Genomic DNA, 20,095 nt, shown 5'->3' with positions numbered 1-20,095 from the left:
AGTACTGACCCCTGAGGGACCCCACTAGACAGAGGCCTCCAACTAGACTCTGCCCCATTGACTACAACTCTCTGACTTCTTCCTTTCAACCAGTTCACAATCCACCTCACTACGTGCTCATCCAGACCACAATTCCTCAGTTTAGCAGCGAGGATGCTGTGGGAGACGGTGTCAAATGCTATGCTGAAGTCAAGGTAAACCACATCCACTGCTCTACCATCATCTATCCACCTGGTTATGTCCTCATAAAAGGCTATCAGGTTGGTTAAACATGACTTCCCCTGGGTAAAAATATGTTGACTGCTCCTAATGACCCTCTTATCCTTGATATGCCTAGAGACAGGACTGAGGATAAGTTGTTCCATCACCTTCCCAGGGATGGAGGTGAGGCTGACTGGTCTGTAGTTACCTGGGTCCTCCTTCTTGCCCTTTTTGAAGACTGGAGTGACATTTGCTTTCCTCCAGTCCTTGGGCACCTCTCCTGTTCCCCACTTACCAAAGATGACAGAGAGTGGCTTAGCAATGACTTCTGCCAGCTCCCTCAGCACCCGTGGGTGCACTCCATCAGGACCCATGGATTTATGGATGTCCAGATTGCTTAATTGATCTCTAACCCAGTCCTCATCAACCAAGGCAAACTCCTCCTTTATCCTGACTTCCTCTGGGGCCTCAGGGGTCCATGGCTCCTGAAGACGGCCTCCAGTAGTGTAGACAGAGACAAAGAGGGCATTCAATAACTCAGAACTCAATACATTCTGAGTACCAGGTACTCGGAAAACAAGAAAAGGCTCCAAATCAAAAGAAACAGCAGAACCTAGAACCAGCTGAGTGAGGCTACTTTTGCAGCCTGGCACAGAGGACACAGCAGAAGTGGTCTAGTAAAAAGCTGTGTAACTGGGCTGCAGTTGCATCAGGAGCACTAGTGATGTCCCAGTACGTGTAGACATGGACTGATCTCACATTCAATGTCAAGTGCAGCTTTTAAGACTTTCAGACCGAATTACAACTCTGTTAAAGTTGAACCCTGACAATGCTCAACACTCGACTTGGAGAAAAGCTGTGCTCTTATTTTCAGCTGGTGCTTTATCCATTTAGAGAATGTTGAAGTGGTTTGCACTTATGTTGCTACAAAAAGCCCTCAGTAAATCTCGTCTTTGAGCCTGTATGTATCAATGCCATGTTTATCTGCTCCGATTCACACTACCCTTCATCTCAGTCCCAGTCAACTCGGTTGGTGTTGTTCTCCAGTTCTCTAAGTGTCAAGAGGGCTAATGGCCGCAGTGGACGTGTACACAAAATTGCACGTTGTTTGCATGATGTTGACAGCAAAGATTATGATAAACCTCTGAGAAAGAGTGAGCCAGAGCTTCCATACACAGTAACAACAAGGCTCAGAGGTCAAAGTCAGTTGTGTTTTGTAGTTCAGCTGGGAGTGGGGATGAAGAGGCTTTGAGCCAGAGGATTTTCCTTTGTCTAGGTTTGAGAGATGTTGGCTGCAGGTCTATACATATGCCACATAGTTCACCCTCAAGGAAAGGCAAGCGAAGTGTTTCAGGAAGTGTCTTTAAGCCTCCCCATGCGCAGCTTTAAGGGGTCATGCAGAAGTGAGCTTTACACAGAAACAATAATGAAAGCTCAGGGGTCCCCTTGTAGAAGCTGAAACAAATCTGGTTCAGCTCCTCAAATTCTCCTTGACTTCTGCCCTTCCTTAACTGTAGGGAGCCTCTAACTGCACCATTTTCTCCCTCTGCTCTACCTCTTTCACATCTCGCCTTTCTACCATCACATGCATGCACTTTTTATCTGTTCTTCTCAAGTTTTTCTGCTTGCCCTCAATTCCATCCTAACCTTGATCTCCATCTTGCTGTTGTCTTTTGCTCTTCTTCTCCCTCACAATGCACTCTTTAGTGTCTCTGTGTGTGTGCACACGTGGGTGAATGCAATGCTTGAGCTTTCTGCCTCCCAAAACATTCAGCATTTGTTTTAATTTTCACCTCCATGCTCACTTCCTGAAATTTCTTTTTGGACTATGTCCAATCTGGCTTCTCTCTCAAACCAGTTTCCAAAGGCTTTTTGATTTCAGAGATACCAAATGCAGGATCCTTTTCCTCCTCACACTGTCCTGAAAATTATTCTTCCCATGGATGACACTTTTTCTGACTTTTCCTATCCTTTTAACCCTTTCGGTGTACTTCAGGAGACTCCTCCCCCCAGCCTTCTAGCAGCATGGGCACTCTGAGTAGTCCCTAAGAAACCCTAATACGACATACCCGTGCTCTTATAATCCAGATTTGTCTCCTCATGCACAAAGGTGTTACCCAGTTCCTTGTCTCTTTCTAGACACCTAGTCTTCAGCTGAAGCTCCATTTGGCTTAATTAGACCTTTCCTCCTCTGTTTTCCTTCTTCTACCCACTTCTCTCATCATCGTGCTTGCTGCCACCATCCCAACTATCACTGATGCCTATTCCCTCCCATCTGGACTTTCCCACCTGGACTTCTCTCCAGGTGCTCTGATTTATGCTAGTCAGATCTTGCAGGTCTTTGCTGCTGAACATGTAAGATCTTATCTTCCCCGAGTTCTTGTCCATCTCACATCTCATTTCACAAATGGAATGTCTTGCTTATACCCATGAGAGAACAGCTGCCCTCCAGACCTTTGCTAAGTGCATCATTTATCCTCATCTTACCTCTTGCTCTGCTGTTTTCCATCACACTTAACACAACTACTTGTTTTCAGCTTCAGTGTTCTCCACACCCTAACTTTTGCCCTTCGTGCTGTTCTAAGAGATCAACTTCTGCTTGACTGACCTGTTATGCCAGCCTTTGTGGTCCTCTCCAGGTTTTAAGGCCAACTTTACAATTTCTTCCATGCTGCCCTTCAAGCTTGCAAGTTTCCTTCAGTCCTTCCAAAGCCACTGTTTATATTCCTCCTCTAAGAATTTTCCTTGACTGAGATACAAGACAATCTTGTTTAGGTTGCACATGTCATTTTTATTTCCTATCAGAGTGCTCTTACAGGTTCCTTGCGCTCCTGGCCGTGACTCGGGATGGGAGGGAACCCACATCCTTTTTGCTTTGTACAGCCTCTAGCAAAACAGGTCCTGGTTAGAGGACCTGTTAGAGGTCCTCTAGCCTGACAGAGGCTTTAGTACAGTCCCACAACCCAATCAACACCATCTGCAAGCACCTGGTATGCTTTCTAGGTCCTATATGAGAAGGTCAAGTATAAAGAAGAGGTATGCAACTGAGGGACAAATTTTTAGAGAGAAGATAAACCAAGAAGTGATTAGCACAAAAGCTACTTCAGCCTGAGGAAATTAATAACTGACTTGTGCAGGGGTTTAGTGACATTTAAAGCAAGCCTGGCCACCAACACAGCCATCAAAAAGCTGTTTTCCCTGAAGTGATGGGCCCAGAAGCTGTCTGCCAGCCAAGGCAAGGTGCCTTCCTTGGGAGGAAGAGTCACACACTCAGTTCAGAAGTGCCAGGTTTGGACTGAAGATGTATTCCTCACCCATATGCCAAGAAATTCTGTTGTCATCACTAAAGTAAATTTACTTAAGTACAGTTTTCTCCCTTAGTGCAAGAATGCTGGTTTCTAAACATCCAACACTCCTCCACTCTAATCTCCTGCTCACACCTGACCTTCCTGCCACTACTGCATTTCTGATTTACTAGTGAGGGCAGAAAAACTGCTCTTTAGTACAGCTAGATAAGAAAAGCTGTTTTGCCAGATGTACTTGATGTCATATGGGAGATAAGAAACAGCAGACTATCACCTAACCTAAATCAGCCCACATTTACATCCCAGGCAAAAGAGAAGCATGTTCAAACAAAAAAACAGTTGCTTTATGAAAGTATGCAGCTTTTGATCAGCTGCCTTTCTAGCTGGGATTCATATGCAAATTCTCAGTCCACAAGCTCCTGCAAGACTAAAGAAATTCATTTTTAGGTAACCTGCTGCCCTTGAAAAACATGAAGAAAAAAGTCACTGCACAGTCATTTTGGGTATTTACACTTGGTACTTAAATGCAGATGCAAGATTTAGTCAAAACTTGGCACAGCAAAACACCAAACAATGAAAATCAAGACAATTATTAGAAAAAGGGTACTGCTCTCGTGGCAGTTGGAAAACAAGTGCATTAGAAGCAAATGCTGAGTCAAGAGAAGATGGGAGGAACGGAGCTGGGAGCATCCATGGAAGAAGCAGCACTAGGGCCTGGTGGAGTCCCACGAGCAGCCAGCCAGCAGTGGCACAAACTGAATCGCTGACTGTCCACGTTACCAACCTCTTGGACAAAATGACGGGGCAGTTTGCTTCACAAGCTGCTGTTACCAGGGTAAGTAACTGGGGTTAGGATTCAGTCAGGCACTGTATACTTAAGAGGTATGACTGTTACCAATTCGGTCTATTGACCTGCAAATATTCCTATTATGGGAGAGGAGGAAGAAAATACTTTCAGTTAAATATATCAACAGAAATACTTAGTTACTCAACTAGTCAGACAAATTCAGTCTGACTGCAACAAACCCCAGTTATAGCTGTGCATTTATTATTGTCTACGACACTTGTTTGCCTCTGGGTAATGTTCACCCTGGATATATTCTGTGTGAAAACTTGAGTTCATCAATTTCAAGTAATTTGCTGTATTATAAAGCCAGTTTGTATTAATAACTACTTACTGGGACTTGTTAAAACTTTTTTCTTTTTTTAATGTTAAAACTGATCTTTGTATCCCTTGTGTTCCCTCCTGAACACACCTCCTAGGCAGCAGCCCTGGCTTTCCGTCCTTCCCACTCAGAAGTCCCATCCAACTACTTTGACTAGATGTCAGGGATACTCCTCTTCCTTTTCCACCTTACTACTGCTCCCGCTGCCTTTGTGACACATAAGCCCTTTCACTCCAGTGCTCCAAAAGCCAGCAAGTCAGTGACTAAACTCAAATCACATTTTCAAACTTTATCTTCTTTTTTTCCCTGCTGCAAGTACAAATCAGCACAGTCAAAAATAACACAACAGCTTTTATGTCTGGGTCATTATACCTTAGGATAGTCTTGCCAGTGTTTACAAGCTTTTCTTAACCCAGCTGAACTGCCCATGAGACTGGGAGAAACACAGTCTTGTCTGCAGTCTGCTCTGTGTGGTCCAAGACTTATCACCAGCTTAATGCTGACAATCCGTCCCTCCTTCCCACCAGGAGGTCTGAGGCTTAGCTCTCATTTCTTCTGTGATCTGGCACTGGAAATAATATTTTCAGACTGCAAATAATAATAAGGAAGCAGCAAATTTTATTTTATTTTTTTTTCCCTGAATGCCACTCATGATCCTCCCTTTTTACCAGGTTATTCCCTTGCTTCAGCAATAATTGTTCTGACCGACTGGCATCAGAACATCTTAACCACCTTCCATAAGCAGATATGTTAATCAGGAGTTGAATAAATTATGGCTACAGCCAGACTGTGCCTGGCATCGGGCCAGAGTCCCAGAAGTGTCCAGGCTACACAGAGTTTCCCCAATCTCAACTCTGCCTTACAACCATCATCTCAACCATCTTCTCAATCCTGAAGTACACTGAAGAGCAGATGCTCTGAGATACAGTCATTGCCCCAGCTCCTCCTTTGCAACCCAAAGCCTTTGCTCGACTTCGATGAAAGTGGCTTTAAATGCTGTACAACTCTTTCCACATCCACCAGGTAACACAGGAGGAGCCACTTGTCACCTCCAGTACAGTACTGTCAAGCATGTGAAAAGCATGCTTTTATGTATGAGATACATAACTGTGTTAAGTGCCTTTGAAATAAACCATCAGGGCTAACATTACTGCATTAGAAACATGGAATTTGTACTTACTGTATATTAAAGTCACCACTTCCTACCAAGTACTATATGGCACAGTGGGAATTTACAACCCGACACACACAGTTTAATCCTCAAATGCAAATATTTAAGCATCCAGTTATTGGAAGACTCTGTTTAAAGACAGTATGATCTACCAGATAAAAGCAACTACTTCAGCAGCATGGGGTTATCACACTGCCCAGTCACTGTGTCACACCTGATCTGCATTTATTCTTTTACAAATTTTTCTCCAGAGAAACCCAATCCAAGATTTCAATATACAAAAATCCAGAGGTAATTCTTTGAGATTTTTCATTGTTCTGCAGAGCTCTCAAGTTAGAAAATTCTTTAAGGAAAATCACATGTAAATGCAGCAGGCTTTCCTAACAGATAATTAAGAAATAAAAATGCTATAAAGTAATGCTCTAATCACTGAAGAGCAGAAAGCTACCTGCCAAATCAATACAAAACCTAAAATATGCTGCATAATGGAGATGAGCAATTATGTTAGGAGAGGTCAACTTCCTTCTGAGACTTGAGTATTTACATTTCTAAAACGCAAAGAACTCATTCTTCTCTTGATGTGATAATTTACTGCATGTCATTAATTATTAATACAGTTAGACAATTTAATAAATGGAATATTAGAAAAATACTGAAGGAACAAACAAGCCAATGCAGTGGTTGTTAATAAGAACAGCTAGGCTGAGTAGTGTTACCGGCTCTTTGCTATAGTGATCAAGTCAGTTGTGTGCCTGACAAAAGCTGCACTTTAGAGACTGAAGTTGAAGACTGATTTTGGAAAAAATAACTTGGAAGACTGGAGCTAAATGAAAAGAAATTCTGTTATTCCATTACAATTATTCTACTGTTCCACAACTGATTTCAAAATTTATGACTTGGTCAAGATCTGTATTCAATTATAATTTGCAAACTAATGTAATATACTAAACCCCTTTAGATTCAGTTTCAAACAAACCACAGCAAACAAAGGTCTTGGGTTTTGAAGATGCTGTTAGACTGGGTAACATTTTGAAGTCACGATGTGAAACTACGCAGCATACAGCACCCAACCCTGCGCTTATCTCTGTACCACCCACAACTGCAGACACAGAAAGTGGACATTGAGCAGGTTTTTCCTTTGCACTTAAAACTGTCAGTTTACCTGAAATAAAATAGGTGAAAATATAAAGCTTAGATGAAGGTAAGCAGGCAACAGTGAGCTGCAGAACAGGTCTGTCAAAGGATACAGAAATCCATACAGGACAACTGAGGTTTCCTATTGCTAAAGCAAAGGAAGGCTGAGAACTTTCTGTGATGAACTCAGTCCAGAATACTATCCAGATCCATGCAAATCTAATGGGAAAAAAAACTGAACCTGGATGTACTTTAATTAAACATTACCAGATGGCCTGTATATAGTTCACAGATTTTTGTCAGCCTTTGCTCTAAGCGCAATTCAAATGTGGAAAGTGGAAAATTAAAATCTGCACGGTTCTATATTTTGTTGGTAGAGAAATATGGAAGTGATCCTTAAAAAGTACATCCAAAATATATTTGGAAGTTTTCTTATTTATCAGTGTAACATTTTGAAACAACTGTTCTGTACTGTCCAGTAATGACAGCCCGTCATGCATCACAAAACTGCAGGAGGTCCATAAGAGTGAAAGTCTAAGCTAATCATCTTCAGTGCAGGGGAAGGGGAACAAAGTTCAGGCCAACTTTATTCTGCAAGACATTCCAGCTGTCCGAACTGTTTACAAAGCAGGAAATCTAGTTGATATAGGTTATCCCAAATGGCATATATCATTGAACTATTTATTTTTAAAAGAATATTTGCAAAACTATAGCCATGGGAAGTGTTTATAGTGTGTACAGTTCTTTGAAAGAGCTTCCCAGCTAGGCGTTCTGTCACGTGTACCAAACGCGCGGTGATTAATCCACAGTCAAAGACAGTAATTGCAAAGTATGTACCTTCTAGAAGTTACACCAGGGCTGCTATCTGGACATTAGCTCTCTTTTAGCAGAGAGGCCCTAAAGGTACAAGTAGTAAATCAGATGTAATGTTTCCATGGCTGAAGTTCATATTAATAGATAGCTTCACTACCTAAAATAAACGTTTTTCCTCTAAACATTCTTCTTCACTTCTCTGGCATTATTGCTAGCCAGAACTATTAAAGGACTTACTAAAAATAAGGTCCTGATGGTCACTATTTTGTTCAAGTACAAGATCTGTAAGCTAAGCCAGACTTCCATCCTTCACTTTTATTTTGCCTCTGAATACAGGTTTTTTCCTAAGAGTAAAAACACCCATAGTGAGACTTTGACTTTCTTTAATTTAAAGATTGTATTACAGAAAAGTTTAAGTAAGGAATCCTTATAAGGATTAACTCTTGACACAATATATTGCCAAGATACAGTGTAGCTGCAAGGGCTCTATGTGAACCTTCATATAAGTTGCTTTCTTACATACACAGTCGCTGAACAACAAAAATGGTATTTACCATTTCTAAGAGAAGACAGTGGTATTTAAACAGTCCTTTTACCAGTGTGTTCTGGTTTTCCCAAATTAGAAACACGCCATATTAAAACTGTAAAACTCTATTATACAGAAAGTTGATAGAGATGAATTTTCTAAAGATTGCAACTGATGAAACATTCAAATGAAAACTAAGGAGTGTTAATTATGTAGGATGATTTCTCTTTTACTGGTAGGTCAAATATACTAGAAACGTACAAATATTTTTGATAAACTAATTCCAGATGAACTCAAAACACTGAAGTAACATACATGGGCTAAGAGAATTCAATACTGTTCCAAGGCACTTACTGAATCTCCATGACTAGATGAAAACCAGAACAAATTAGGTCTGACAATTAAACAGTATATAATATAAAAATAACCTTTTGCTTACAATTTACAAAATGTATTACAATCTTTATCTCTGCTAACCTGCAATTCTGGCTGCGTGTGTCCAGCAATTTTTGTAAAAAACCCCAGAAACTACTTTCTAAAACTTCAGGGCAAATAATTTACAAATAAGGTACACAAAAAATTTAGATCATGCAGAGATTTCTTACATCTTCTGTTAATATTTTATGATTGCAATTTATCAAATTATATACTTACTTGCCCTGTACATATACAAAATAATGCATACATGGTAATCAAACGTTAGCAAAAAGTAGTCCATAAACACAATCTGTCAAAAGTATTACTATATTAACATATGTCTACAAGCAGCGTGTAACAGGGTTAAAAGACATTAAGGCAATAATACTTGAAGTTACGAAATAATTCATATGTAATACTTTCTCCTAAGTGTAATAAGGCAGGTAGATGGCCCCAGCAAAAAAGTTAAGTTGTAATACTGGAATCCACTGTTGTGATCAATGTTTAAGGTTTTGCGTGGGATGTACTGCAAGAGTGTACCATTGGTAGTTAGATCTACACTGCTCTGTGTTAGTCGCCCCCCAAAAAAGTGGAATACTATTTTCCTAGTTCTCAGTGGCACTTGAGTTTTCCAGTATAATTTATTGATAGTATGTCCATTGGATTTTGGATCATGTCCATTCTGAAGGTGGCTCTCTTGGTCCTCTGGGTTTTCCACAGCGGTTGCCAAAACCTAAGGAAAAGAAATGTATTTAATACTTCTGTCCCCTCAGACAATGCAGTCTCACAGATGTTGGCAGCAGTCAGAAGGATCACTGTAAGACATGCTCCAGGTCTTACCAAAAAGGTTTATTTGCATGGCTAGAAAACAACTCTGCAGTATTAGGAGCTCTAAAGGCACTACGGCCATAGGAAATACAAACATGACAAATTTGTATATAATTATATCTCACTATTTAAACCTCATTTGAAAAGTATTTCCCAGAAAATACAGTATTACAGCCTTTGTTGTTATTTTTTTTTTCCCTTTTTCTGTGTACCAAAGCAGTTTTCTCAGGTATTATTTCAGAAATTTCAGTGCTCTACAGAAATTATATCCCATATGACTAATTCTATACTTCATATACTCTAAAAAACAAAGTGAAGGATGACTGAATCACTCATTCTGGGAAAAACTCTTTCCTCAATGCTGAAAAGACAAGGCAGGCTTATTTGGCTGGGTTCTGCACCTCAGCAAGTTGGAGGGAGATAGCAGCAGCAGCAGCTATGCAAACCAGTAGTGTTAATGAATCTTCTGTTTAAATTATCTAGTGATCTATTTTTAATGAACTGTAATTACCAATATCTGTTACTTCTGCAGGAAATTCTGAAATTTGACCTCTTGTATCAGTGGAACCAGAAAAAGAAATCTGAGGTAAAACGTCAGTTGGTGTTTTGTTGCTTCTTTCAGGGCAATCTGGAAAACACACACAACCTCCTTACTGTAACAGTCATTTAGTCAGCACTGTGTGAACACTATTTTTAAGTACAGCTCAGTCCAGAACACAACCTGCATCAAATAATCTTTCCAAAAATAAAGATTTTAAAAGCCAATTTTTCATTTCTTTAAAAAACATATTTCAAAATTGTTTATGAAGCAGATGTTCAATGACAGTGACACATTCCTTTTTGCCAAATATGGATTATCTTTTTTTTTTTAAAGTTTGTACAGATATTTAAAATCCCATTTGGCATCTATTTATTGCAAGAGCTCCCAGTACCATTTAATACATCAATATAAATGCACCTGTTCATGTTCTTTCTAAACTACAGGTGCTTAAGAAACAACAACAAGTAACTCTGCTGCATTACTTGTATAACCACCCTATTAGCAAATCTGTAATATTCTGAAAGTGAATTTATTTTTCAAAATCTACCAGGTATTTAACATGCAGCTCCACATGGACTGCACAAGCCCATTCAAGCACACGCAGAAGGTACATGGTAGACATAAGCTTACAGCTTAAACATCAGCTGATAGACTACACCTTCCTACTGAAGCCTTTTCAGAAGATAGAAAATTACAGACTTTGTTAAATATGCAACATACATACACACATGTGTATATATACACACACACATACATCACCACTTAACTTATTTCAGGTTTACTCCCATCTTTATGAAATTAAATTAATCCACTAACTTTTACAATTTCTATTGCAAAAACATGGGAAGGTTCTATTTAAGCTAAAAAAAAATTATAATACGCACTTAAAGTCAGTATTTTTTGTCTTAATTATTTTAGCATACCCAAAGTTTAACATTAATTTTTAAATTAGACTTGTAACTTGCTTCCTCAGAAAGTCTTAGGAGCTTTAAAAACAGAAGGCTTTTTCAGAATGCCAGTGTTTTGACAATATACTTAGATACCTTCAGAGCAAAAGACAAATTTTTGTTCAGTAGGAAAAATACGTTTTAAGACATGCACTTGTTGCAAGACTACTGTAATTTTTAGATGTTTGCAATGAAATTAAAGCACCATAAATTGGAAGTAGCTTTTGAAGTAATAATGTATACATTTATTTCAAGGTCAGATGATGCAATATTTGTGAATCGGCAGGAGAAAAAGCTTTCCCTGGTTTCTAATTTTCTAATAAGAATACTCCCAAAACACCTTATCAGTTCAAACAGTTAGGTTACTTGAACTTTCCACTCTTATGTGGTTACTGGACAGATTAACAAGTGGCAAACACAATCTTTTTTTTTTTTTTTTTTTAAATGTTAATATGAAAAGTCTTTTTTATCACTTACCAGGTAGTACAGGTGAAGTTGTTTTCAAACCCTGTCAATGAGAAATATTTAAAATAATTCTACAAAATGCTTCCAAAATACTAAGAACACCAGAAATTTAAGATGACAAAAACATTTTCAAAAAATATACATCGTGTCTGTAAATATCTACTTGCTCCTACATCTCTGACTTGCTATAACACTGACAAAAAATGCTACAGTAGTTAATAAAGACTTTACTATCAGAATCTTACTTAATATTTAATAAAATGTTAAAACTGCCACATTACAAATTACTTGCAAAATTAGGTAGTTTAGCTCTCATACTAAATTTACAGTTCCTGAAAAATCACATTATCTTTTTCATCAATTTTTTAAGTGGTGTGTAAAGGTGTCAGTAAAGTATATTAAGGGAGCATGAAAAGAGGCATGAAGGTAAAGAGGATTTATATGCTTTTGAAGTTTTGACAGCTTTCTATGCTGGAGGACTTTGCACAACTAGCAGACTGATGTGAAAAGTGAAATCTGATGGGCCAAAAAGCATTTGTTTAAAATAAATATAAATATAAGAAAAAACTTTAGCAGGCAGTGAAACAGGTTGCCCACAGAAGATAAGAAATCTCCATCTCTGGAGGTTTTCAAGACCCAACTGGATAAAGCCCTGAGCAGCCTGATTTGAGTCCCTGCTTCATGCAGCTGGTTAGACTAGAGACTACAATTCTCCTCCAGCTTGAATTAGCCTCTGATCGCTTAACAGCGGACAGCAAGCTCCATAAAAGCAGCATATTTGCACTCTCAATGCCATAATTTAAGGCATATTAAGGATGACTTTTAAAAGTATTGCTGAACTTAGAAAACAAGCTTGTTTTCCCAGAAAAAAACATACTCTAAATGCATCAGTTCAGCAGCTCAGAGGAAAAAAACTGCCTAGTTGTAAATGATCAACAGCTGTAACTTTTTACAAGTATGTATTTTGCTTTTTGTTGTACTTCCCAACCGAACTAGAAATGACTGATTAGTACAGACTTGTCTCCTATACTTACTGTAGAGACTGTTTGTTCAGGGAGATGCTGATCACGCAATATGCTCCACTCAGACTGTGCAATCATAACTGGCTTCGGCAGGGGTGTGCCTAGGAAAAATTAAATCAAACTCAACATGCTTGAGTTCCCTCCGTGATGTGACATTAGAAATGTGCTCTAAAGCAACTTTTTAAAAATTAAATGCTTGTAAAAACATCGATTTCTCTTTATATTAAGAGCTTTCAAGATAGGGAAGACTCCATAACATAATTCAGCAGCATTCAAAACACAAGAGTGCAATGTTTGCATTGTGGATGTTCACTTCCTTCGTTTGGGGGTTCCTAACAAGTAGGAAAATTATCTTATTTTTCAACAGTGTTTTTAAAATTTTGTTATACCAGCTGTGCAATAAGAGTGGATCTGAAAAAGACATACTAAGCAAAGAGAAAACACACAAGTCGGGACAGCCACACCTGTCCCTTACTGACATCACGCAAAAACACAATCAAAGTTGAAGGGGTTTTAGTGATTCAAATAAAAAAGAGATTTTTTTTTTAAAAAAAAAAAAAAAAAAGGCAAAAAAAAAGCAAAAAAAAGCTTTGTTTCTTGTGTTCTCATAGAAAAGAAGCAAGTCCACAATACCCAAAGAAAGGAGCATCATAAGTACAGAGTCAAAGTGATCAAGGGACATATTTATAAGACTTCAATGTTTTTATGCTGAAAATATCTGTATTAACTCCTTTGGCCAAAAATTTTTGCAAATTTCACAAATGACACAAAACAAAAGCCTCAGTAAATAACTACACCACACCAGGTTTTTTGGAAGATACCAAACATCAACCTAATTTATAATTTAATTTCAATTAATATTTTTTTTATTCTGTCATTACTGGCTTGGTGAATGAAATAGGAAGATATAAGCACCTCATTTGCAAGTGTCAGTTTGCTCTTTCAGTCACCCTTTTGATACAGGCAAGGAGTAAACTATGCTAAAGTTAAATAAACTGGGCTTGTTCACTAGATGCAGCGCAGTATGAAATGTCACCATCTTTCCTTTGCCCAGGAGAATCGGGTAAGCACTGTTCCTGTGTTTTCCCATTCCCTACCTGGGAGCAGTAGGAAACTACCTAAAATGGCTGGGGAATTCCCTAACTGTATTGCATTTCCCCACTGTATCTCATTTTCATACCCTTCAGATTGAAAACCAGCTCCATTAAAACCAATATTGAAGTCTCCAATATACTTAAATATCATGTACCAGCATGCTTAGTCAGAAAGTGAGAAGTAATTTGCCTGTGTTCAAAGGTTTGTGAAAGTTAAACCTCAAAAGTCATTACACACGCTAGATTTCATTCCATTTTACAATTTGCTCCAGCACTTTAAGATTAACCAAAAAGCAGGGGCATTCAAATACAATACTGAAATACATTTCACATTTTATCTCCAATTATGACAAAATATCAAAAACTCACTCTGTTCACTTGCTAATACAAATGATTCTGGTGTTCTTTCTGGGAGCGGGGGAGAGGAATCTTCGCTAGTATCAGCATCTAAATCAAATATGACATTTAGATAAGTTAAAAAACACACTTAAATCTTCCTCCTAGATTTTTAGAAGTTGATCTTTTGATATGTGAGATCATCTTAAACTTGGTATGAAATTTAAAGGAAAAGGAAAATTTGTTTTAAACGTTATAAACCCTTTTGTTTTACCGTGCTAATGCTGCCTTAGGAGCAACTCCATGTTAACAACACTATCTTCGCATTAAGGAGTCAAGAACCAGTTTGTATGTGACAGAATAAAGAAAAGCAAAATACATTTTCAGTCTAAATCATTGTGAGAATAAAAAAAAACAAACAAAAAAATAACTTCAGCAACTCCAATGAATACTTTTTCTTCATTCTTTCAGCAACAGGATATAAGCAGAATTATCAGTCTGCACTGGAGTAGTACCATTTGCTTCTTGTTCAAGTAATTCACCAGTAACTGTAACCACAGTAGTTATTGTAATTTAATTGCAGTTCATTACACGTCTATTTGCAGCCACTGCAAGTAACAAGTCAAGCTCATTACAACACACTGGCTTCTTGAACTCTTCCACATATACTTGTAACTATACACCACTGGTGCCGACCCACTGACCTACTGGTGAAGCTCCCTAACCATGATAAGAAGCAAGTGGAAAATACCTATGAGCTCTTCAGCTGTGCTGAAGACAGCAGCTTACTGCTGATGAGCAGTGATTTTTATTTTTTCTGAAGCAGCTCTGCCCACAGTTACTTCCAAAGCCAGCACAGCACAGCTAGAACGCACACTGCAAGGACATCAAGCAACGCTGCTTTTCAGGCCTGCGCTGTGCAACAGGAAGTTCTAAAGAAGCTCCATTAAGCACCTCTCTAAAGTCCCAAGTCTCAGTTTTGCTTCCCAAGTCCATCCGGGCTGGCTGCCACACCACTAATATAAGCCAGTTAAACAGTCTAGTGCAAGGTTTACTAGCCAGAAGGGTAAATAGAAGCCAGAGGTGATGGCTGCTGTTGTTCCCCAGTCTGCTCCCTCTCACCTCTCACCTCTCTCAGGAGTGTACTATGCAAGCTGTTCTGGCAGCAAAAGCCCCACTCCTGCCTGCTCAGCAATTTGGAGCAGAAATTAAAGGTTTTAAACAATTCAAAGTAGTTGCTGCCATAAGAAGCCTCATCTGACAACTATATTCTACATAAGATTCATAAAAAGATAAAGATGTTTCAACTAATGAAGCCACGAAGCTTACCCTGCCAACGTGCCAGCAGCAGGGACAGGAACTCCATCACATTTTAGAAGCCACTGTGTTCAAAGTGACTTCTCTTAGACCTGCTCTATCTCAAGTTTACTATACAGCATAAGAAAACCTTCATTTATCGAAACAGTCTCTGTAAAATCAGCACATAAAACCACTACGGAGTATGTGCTAACTGAAAGTGAGGTTTTTGATTTCTGTTTTAGTTTGGGGTTTTTTTGTTGTTGTGGGGTTGTTGTTTTGGGTTTTTTTTAACTTCAGGGTACAACTACTTTTCACTTCATTTGAATTAAGAAGAGGATTTAATTATGTGGTAAGATCATGCATACCAACAGTAATGGTAAAGCAACTAGGGTGCTGGTAAGTTCACAGGCAAGCTTCATTTATGATTGTACCCACATCCCCAGCTTCAGACAGAAGAGCCCTGAACAAGCATGAAAATGAAAAAACCACTATAAAACATCATCCAGCATCACTGGTGCAAAGCAGTCTGACCCTATATTCTTGAGTCCAAGATGGATTACAAGTCCTGCAACCTGAGTATAAAATGGGAAGTGTTCACTATTGTACAAAGGGGAACAGATACACCCTCAATAACAAGAGATAAGTTTTAAAAAATTATAAACATTTTAAGCCATTCCTGTGAAATCGGCAACATACCAGCAGCGTAAAGGCTGTACTGTTATTTCAGGCTGTTTCTGATCTGCAGTTACGTGAAACAAATTATTGAGTGACATTTCTGCCATTCTTTATTTTTATTTATAACATATCACTTATTTGCATGATCTTACAGCATCTACAGAAAGATATGTGTAGACAGGTAATGATTTTCAAACAGTGATAAACAACGACTGCCCTGGGAAAGAAGGAAAAAAGCCTGGCTAAAAGCAGTGTTGGAAAAATACTATAGCACACAAATCTACCAAAAACAAATCCAAGGAGGACTGCTTGGTGTAAGTGTTGAAGTAACTATGATGCTTTGTCTTTACTATGTAGAGCATTTTTAAAGTGTCACAGGGTTAAAAACAGACATATCATAGAATCATAGAATGGTTTGGATTGGAAGGGACCTTAAAGATCATCCAGTTCCAACCCCCCTGCCATCAGCAGGGACACCTTCCACTAGATCAGGTTGCTCAAAGCCTCATCCAGCCTGGCCTTGAACACTTCCAGGGAGGGGGCATCCACAACCTCCTTGGGCAACCTATTCCAGTGTCTGACCACCCTCACAGTGAAGAACTTCTTCCTAATATCTAATCTAAACCTCCCCTCTTTCAGCTTAAACCCATTTCCCCTTGTTTTGTCATTAACTGCCCTTATGAAAAGTCCTTCCCCAGCTTTCTTGTGGGCCCCACAATATGTGCAAGTACTCTTTTGTGGGTATATCTAATATCACAAAATCTATAGGAACGGATTGTTTTTAAAGCTGCAAAGTTTACATTTCTGAAAATATGACTTTTGGTGAAAACTTAGTTCACAAAGTGAGTATTTTCAATACAGCTGGCTCTGCATCTTCCATCATACGCTGAGCCCCATTTCACCTCAGAAAGTCACGCAGTCTGCACAGGCTCCTGAAGCAAGGCCATCGCTGTAAGGAGCTCCTAGCACAAGAGTCTGATCTAAATACAGAAGCTCATGTTCTCCTTTCAGCGCCACAGCTTTACGTGTGCTTTAGTGGGCTCTTTACAGGCAGTTACCGAGGCCTATTTTGTTCTTCCCAGCCACATTCTCCATCTGATTGAAGTGTGCCAGCCTAACTGAAATCTGAATCTGCACATTTTAGGATCCTTTTGCCTTCGATAAATGATGTTGTAACTTTTTGCAGAAGCAGCCTGGCAAACTTTCCTTGCTCAAAAAGCAGTAAAAGATTAAAAACAACTGAATAATTTTCAAAGTACTACTAAAGCAGAACATGGATTTTTAGATGAGTAGTAATATTACTTTGTCTTCCCCTGGCAATGTACAGCAAAAGAAGAAAGCAGGGATAAATATTTACAATGTTATTAAAATGCAGGAGCCAAATCATGAGCAACTTCAAAGACTGATGCAGTGAAAGAGGTTACATCTACATTTTTAGGATTAGCACATCAACCAGTAAGCATGAATTTGATGTGTGTAAGGACAACCCTGTTTTAAATACTTTGACTACTCAAAACTGCCATTATTACAGACACATCCAGGAAATCAGATGTGGAGAAAAAAATGCACCAATCGATAACACAGAAACCTGCAACTAAGAATGCACACACCCCTCGCAATAAAGCTTTTGAAGCAGCTTATCAAGGTCTGCAGTACCAACAGTGTAACAGACATAGCTCACATGCAAAACAAAAACTGGGAGAAAGAGTTGTGCCCTTTCTGAAGCTGTCATACTACACTGTTTAAATTTACATTTAGAAAACTGCATAGTAAAGAAATTTATGTTGTCCAGCTCTAAAGATACAACCAGGTTCAAGAGCAGCACTTCTGAACCACAATGAAACTTACCTTTGCCATCTTCAGAACATGTTACAGCTGTTAAGTCTTGCCTAGCAATAGACATGGGCAATACTTTTCTGGCAGAAATGTTTTCAGTATTAGTGGCAGCAGAAACTGTGGCACTTGCGGTTGAAACATTAGATGTGCTTTTGCTCATGGCTCTGTCAAAGTTCATCTCATCTGTATCAGAATCATCTGAATGAAGAGGATTAGTAAAACAGAGGGGTGCTCGAACACAAATAGTAGTATGATCAACATTATCACTGGAAGGATGTTCAACTGTGGTGTTTGATACCAGACAGAGAGTTTTAACACCATGACCTAAGATGTCTGAAGACATGTCTTCAGACACTGATGTACGCAGTGCATTTTCAGGCCCATGCAGTGACCATGTAGCATGTCCCTTTTCTGTCAGAGGCAGACGATCTGGTCTTGGTGGAGTATCAGAAACCTGCTGACTCTGCAGACTTTCCGGTGAAGGTAGTAAGGCTGTGCTAGTCTGTGGCATGCTGCATTCCATACGTGAGTTTTGAGTAGCATCTACAAATGAATCCCCTGAAATCTGCTCCTGTGGCTTAAAGCTCTTATCAGTTACACAGGATGACGCAGGCTTAATTTTAATTGCATGCCCCCTGTTCAACAGGGAGTTCCCATCAAAGCTTCGTGGTCCCTCCTGCAGAGGTACCTTCTTGATTTCAAAACTTAGGTTGCGTTCCAGCCTTTTCTCTGCACGTTCACTGGGTTCATTCTTCCCTGAATGCTCTGCTGACTTATCATAATTCTCGTTGAGGTCTGTTGAATGGTCTGATGAAACCACGTGCAAAACTGGCTTTGGATGGTATCTGTCATTGTCCTGCCACACAGTAGTGACCGTTGGATAAGCTGATGGGGGAGATGGAGTTAGGATTGGTGGTACTGGCTGAGGCTCTGGAGGCTGCAAGATTTCTTCTTTAGCATCTCCTTCTACAAGGCAACTGCAAAAAAAATACCAGAATACAATTATGTAAACTTTCTGTATTTTGACAATATTTTAGATATCTATCCATCTATCTCTGCAGTAGTAATGCTTTCAAACCAATACTGAACTCCCAGCAGTGCTTCCACTGCATACAGACAACAGTTATAAAATATGACTAGTGGGGTAGGCAAGAAATAAGTCAACACACTCAAACACCTTTCAGAGTAGCACAAAGACATGCATTCAGGTCACAACTAATCCTCATTGATAGTTCAAAGATTGCTCACATCCTTTCCCAGAAGCATTTATTTTTTCAAAGACTCTGTAAGAAAGGCCCTCTTGTGGCAGGACTTCAGGAAATTTTTGCTTTCTTCTTAAGAAGTGGCTCAGGGAACTCAGCATATGGAATTCAATTTTCAATAAAGCTAGGAAAAAATTCTTTAAAAAAAAAACAACCTTACAGCCTGTTTAACACCAAATACCTTCCTTTGCTTTTCTTTTTCTCCACATATCCAGGAGAATTTTATTTTGCTATTTGTGTATTTAATAGTTTCTCCATAGTTTTAAGGCTAATGATGCTGACCAAATTTAGCTGACATGAGGTGCACACTGTATTAAAACCATTGACAGTAGAATAGATGATCCAAATTACAGTGCATACTAGTGAGACCACAGCACTTATTACAGCCCATCTTAAGCTGATTAAAAGGAGAAGCTCTTCAGGCATGTGGTAAATTTACTTTCAGATTAGATGTAGAATATTTGACTACAAACATTTTGCACAACTGACTGAGGTCTTGTCTACAAAATTACGCATTTTCCTTCGTAGCCTTTAAAAATATTTCCTTTCATTATGTAAGTCTAGTAACAGAGTGGAAAGTGAAGTACAAAACAAATGTGTGACAAGAAGAGAAACAGAGTGAAATAATTTTAAAAAATTGTACTTTCACTCCAGGCAGATAAATCAAAGCATAACGGATTACAGTTTGCAAAGGAGTGCGATTTAGCCACATGCTTGAGCTGAGAAATCAGCCCATTTTATGTACAAAGCTCAGATCACTTCCTGCTGTTTTCAGAGGTGTCCTCCATGGGGAAGTAATAAACCCTCTATACAGGCCAGCACGTTATGTACAAGACTAATATTTAGAAGACAGATGCTCCCATCCTCCCATGTTAGTGGAACAGACAGCTCTCAGAGTTGCAGAGTCTCTACTGATGCGTTCAGGTGGTCCCAGAACCCAGACAACATTAAACAAGGGGGAGTCATCCAAATCCTCATATACTTTTAGTATTTTATGATAATTTATGTTAGAAGCACCATAAATCACCAAATCCAGCTCTGAAGCAGGAGACCTTTC

The 20,095-nt window shown here is 39.0% G+C and overlaps 1 protein-coding gene across 1 annotated transcript; it reads right to left on the bottom strand.

Moving 5' to 3' along the window:
• Nucleotides 1-8,156: 8,156 nt before the first annotated feature.
• LOC104531592 (tyrosine-protein phosphatase non-receptor type 12) lies at nt 8,157-18,753 on the bottom strand (the record flags this gene model as incomplete). The annotated part of the gene is made up of 6 exons (XM_029087100.1): nt 8,157-9,466; nt 10,073-10,189; nt 11,527-11,557; nt 12,549-12,637; nt 14,000-14,077; nt 17,789-18,753. Coding segments are annotated over 6 exons (1,342 nt in total), but the record flags the coding sequence as incomplete, so codon positions are not given.
• Between the last annotated feature and the right edge of the window lie 1,342 nt (nt 18,754-20,095).

This window comes from Antrostomus carolinensis, unplaced genomic scaffold, assembly GCF_000700745.2.
Source record: "Antrostomus carolinensis isolate BGI_N321 unplaced genomic scaffold, ASM70074v2 scaffold51879, whole genome shotgun sequence".
Classification (NCBI taxonomy): Eukaryota; Metazoa; Chordata; class Aves; order Caprimulgiformes; family Caprimulgidae; genus Antrostomus; species Antrostomus carolinensis.
Note: the sequence above shows the minus strand (reverse complement) of the source record. Positions and strands in the feature narration are given on the sequence as shown.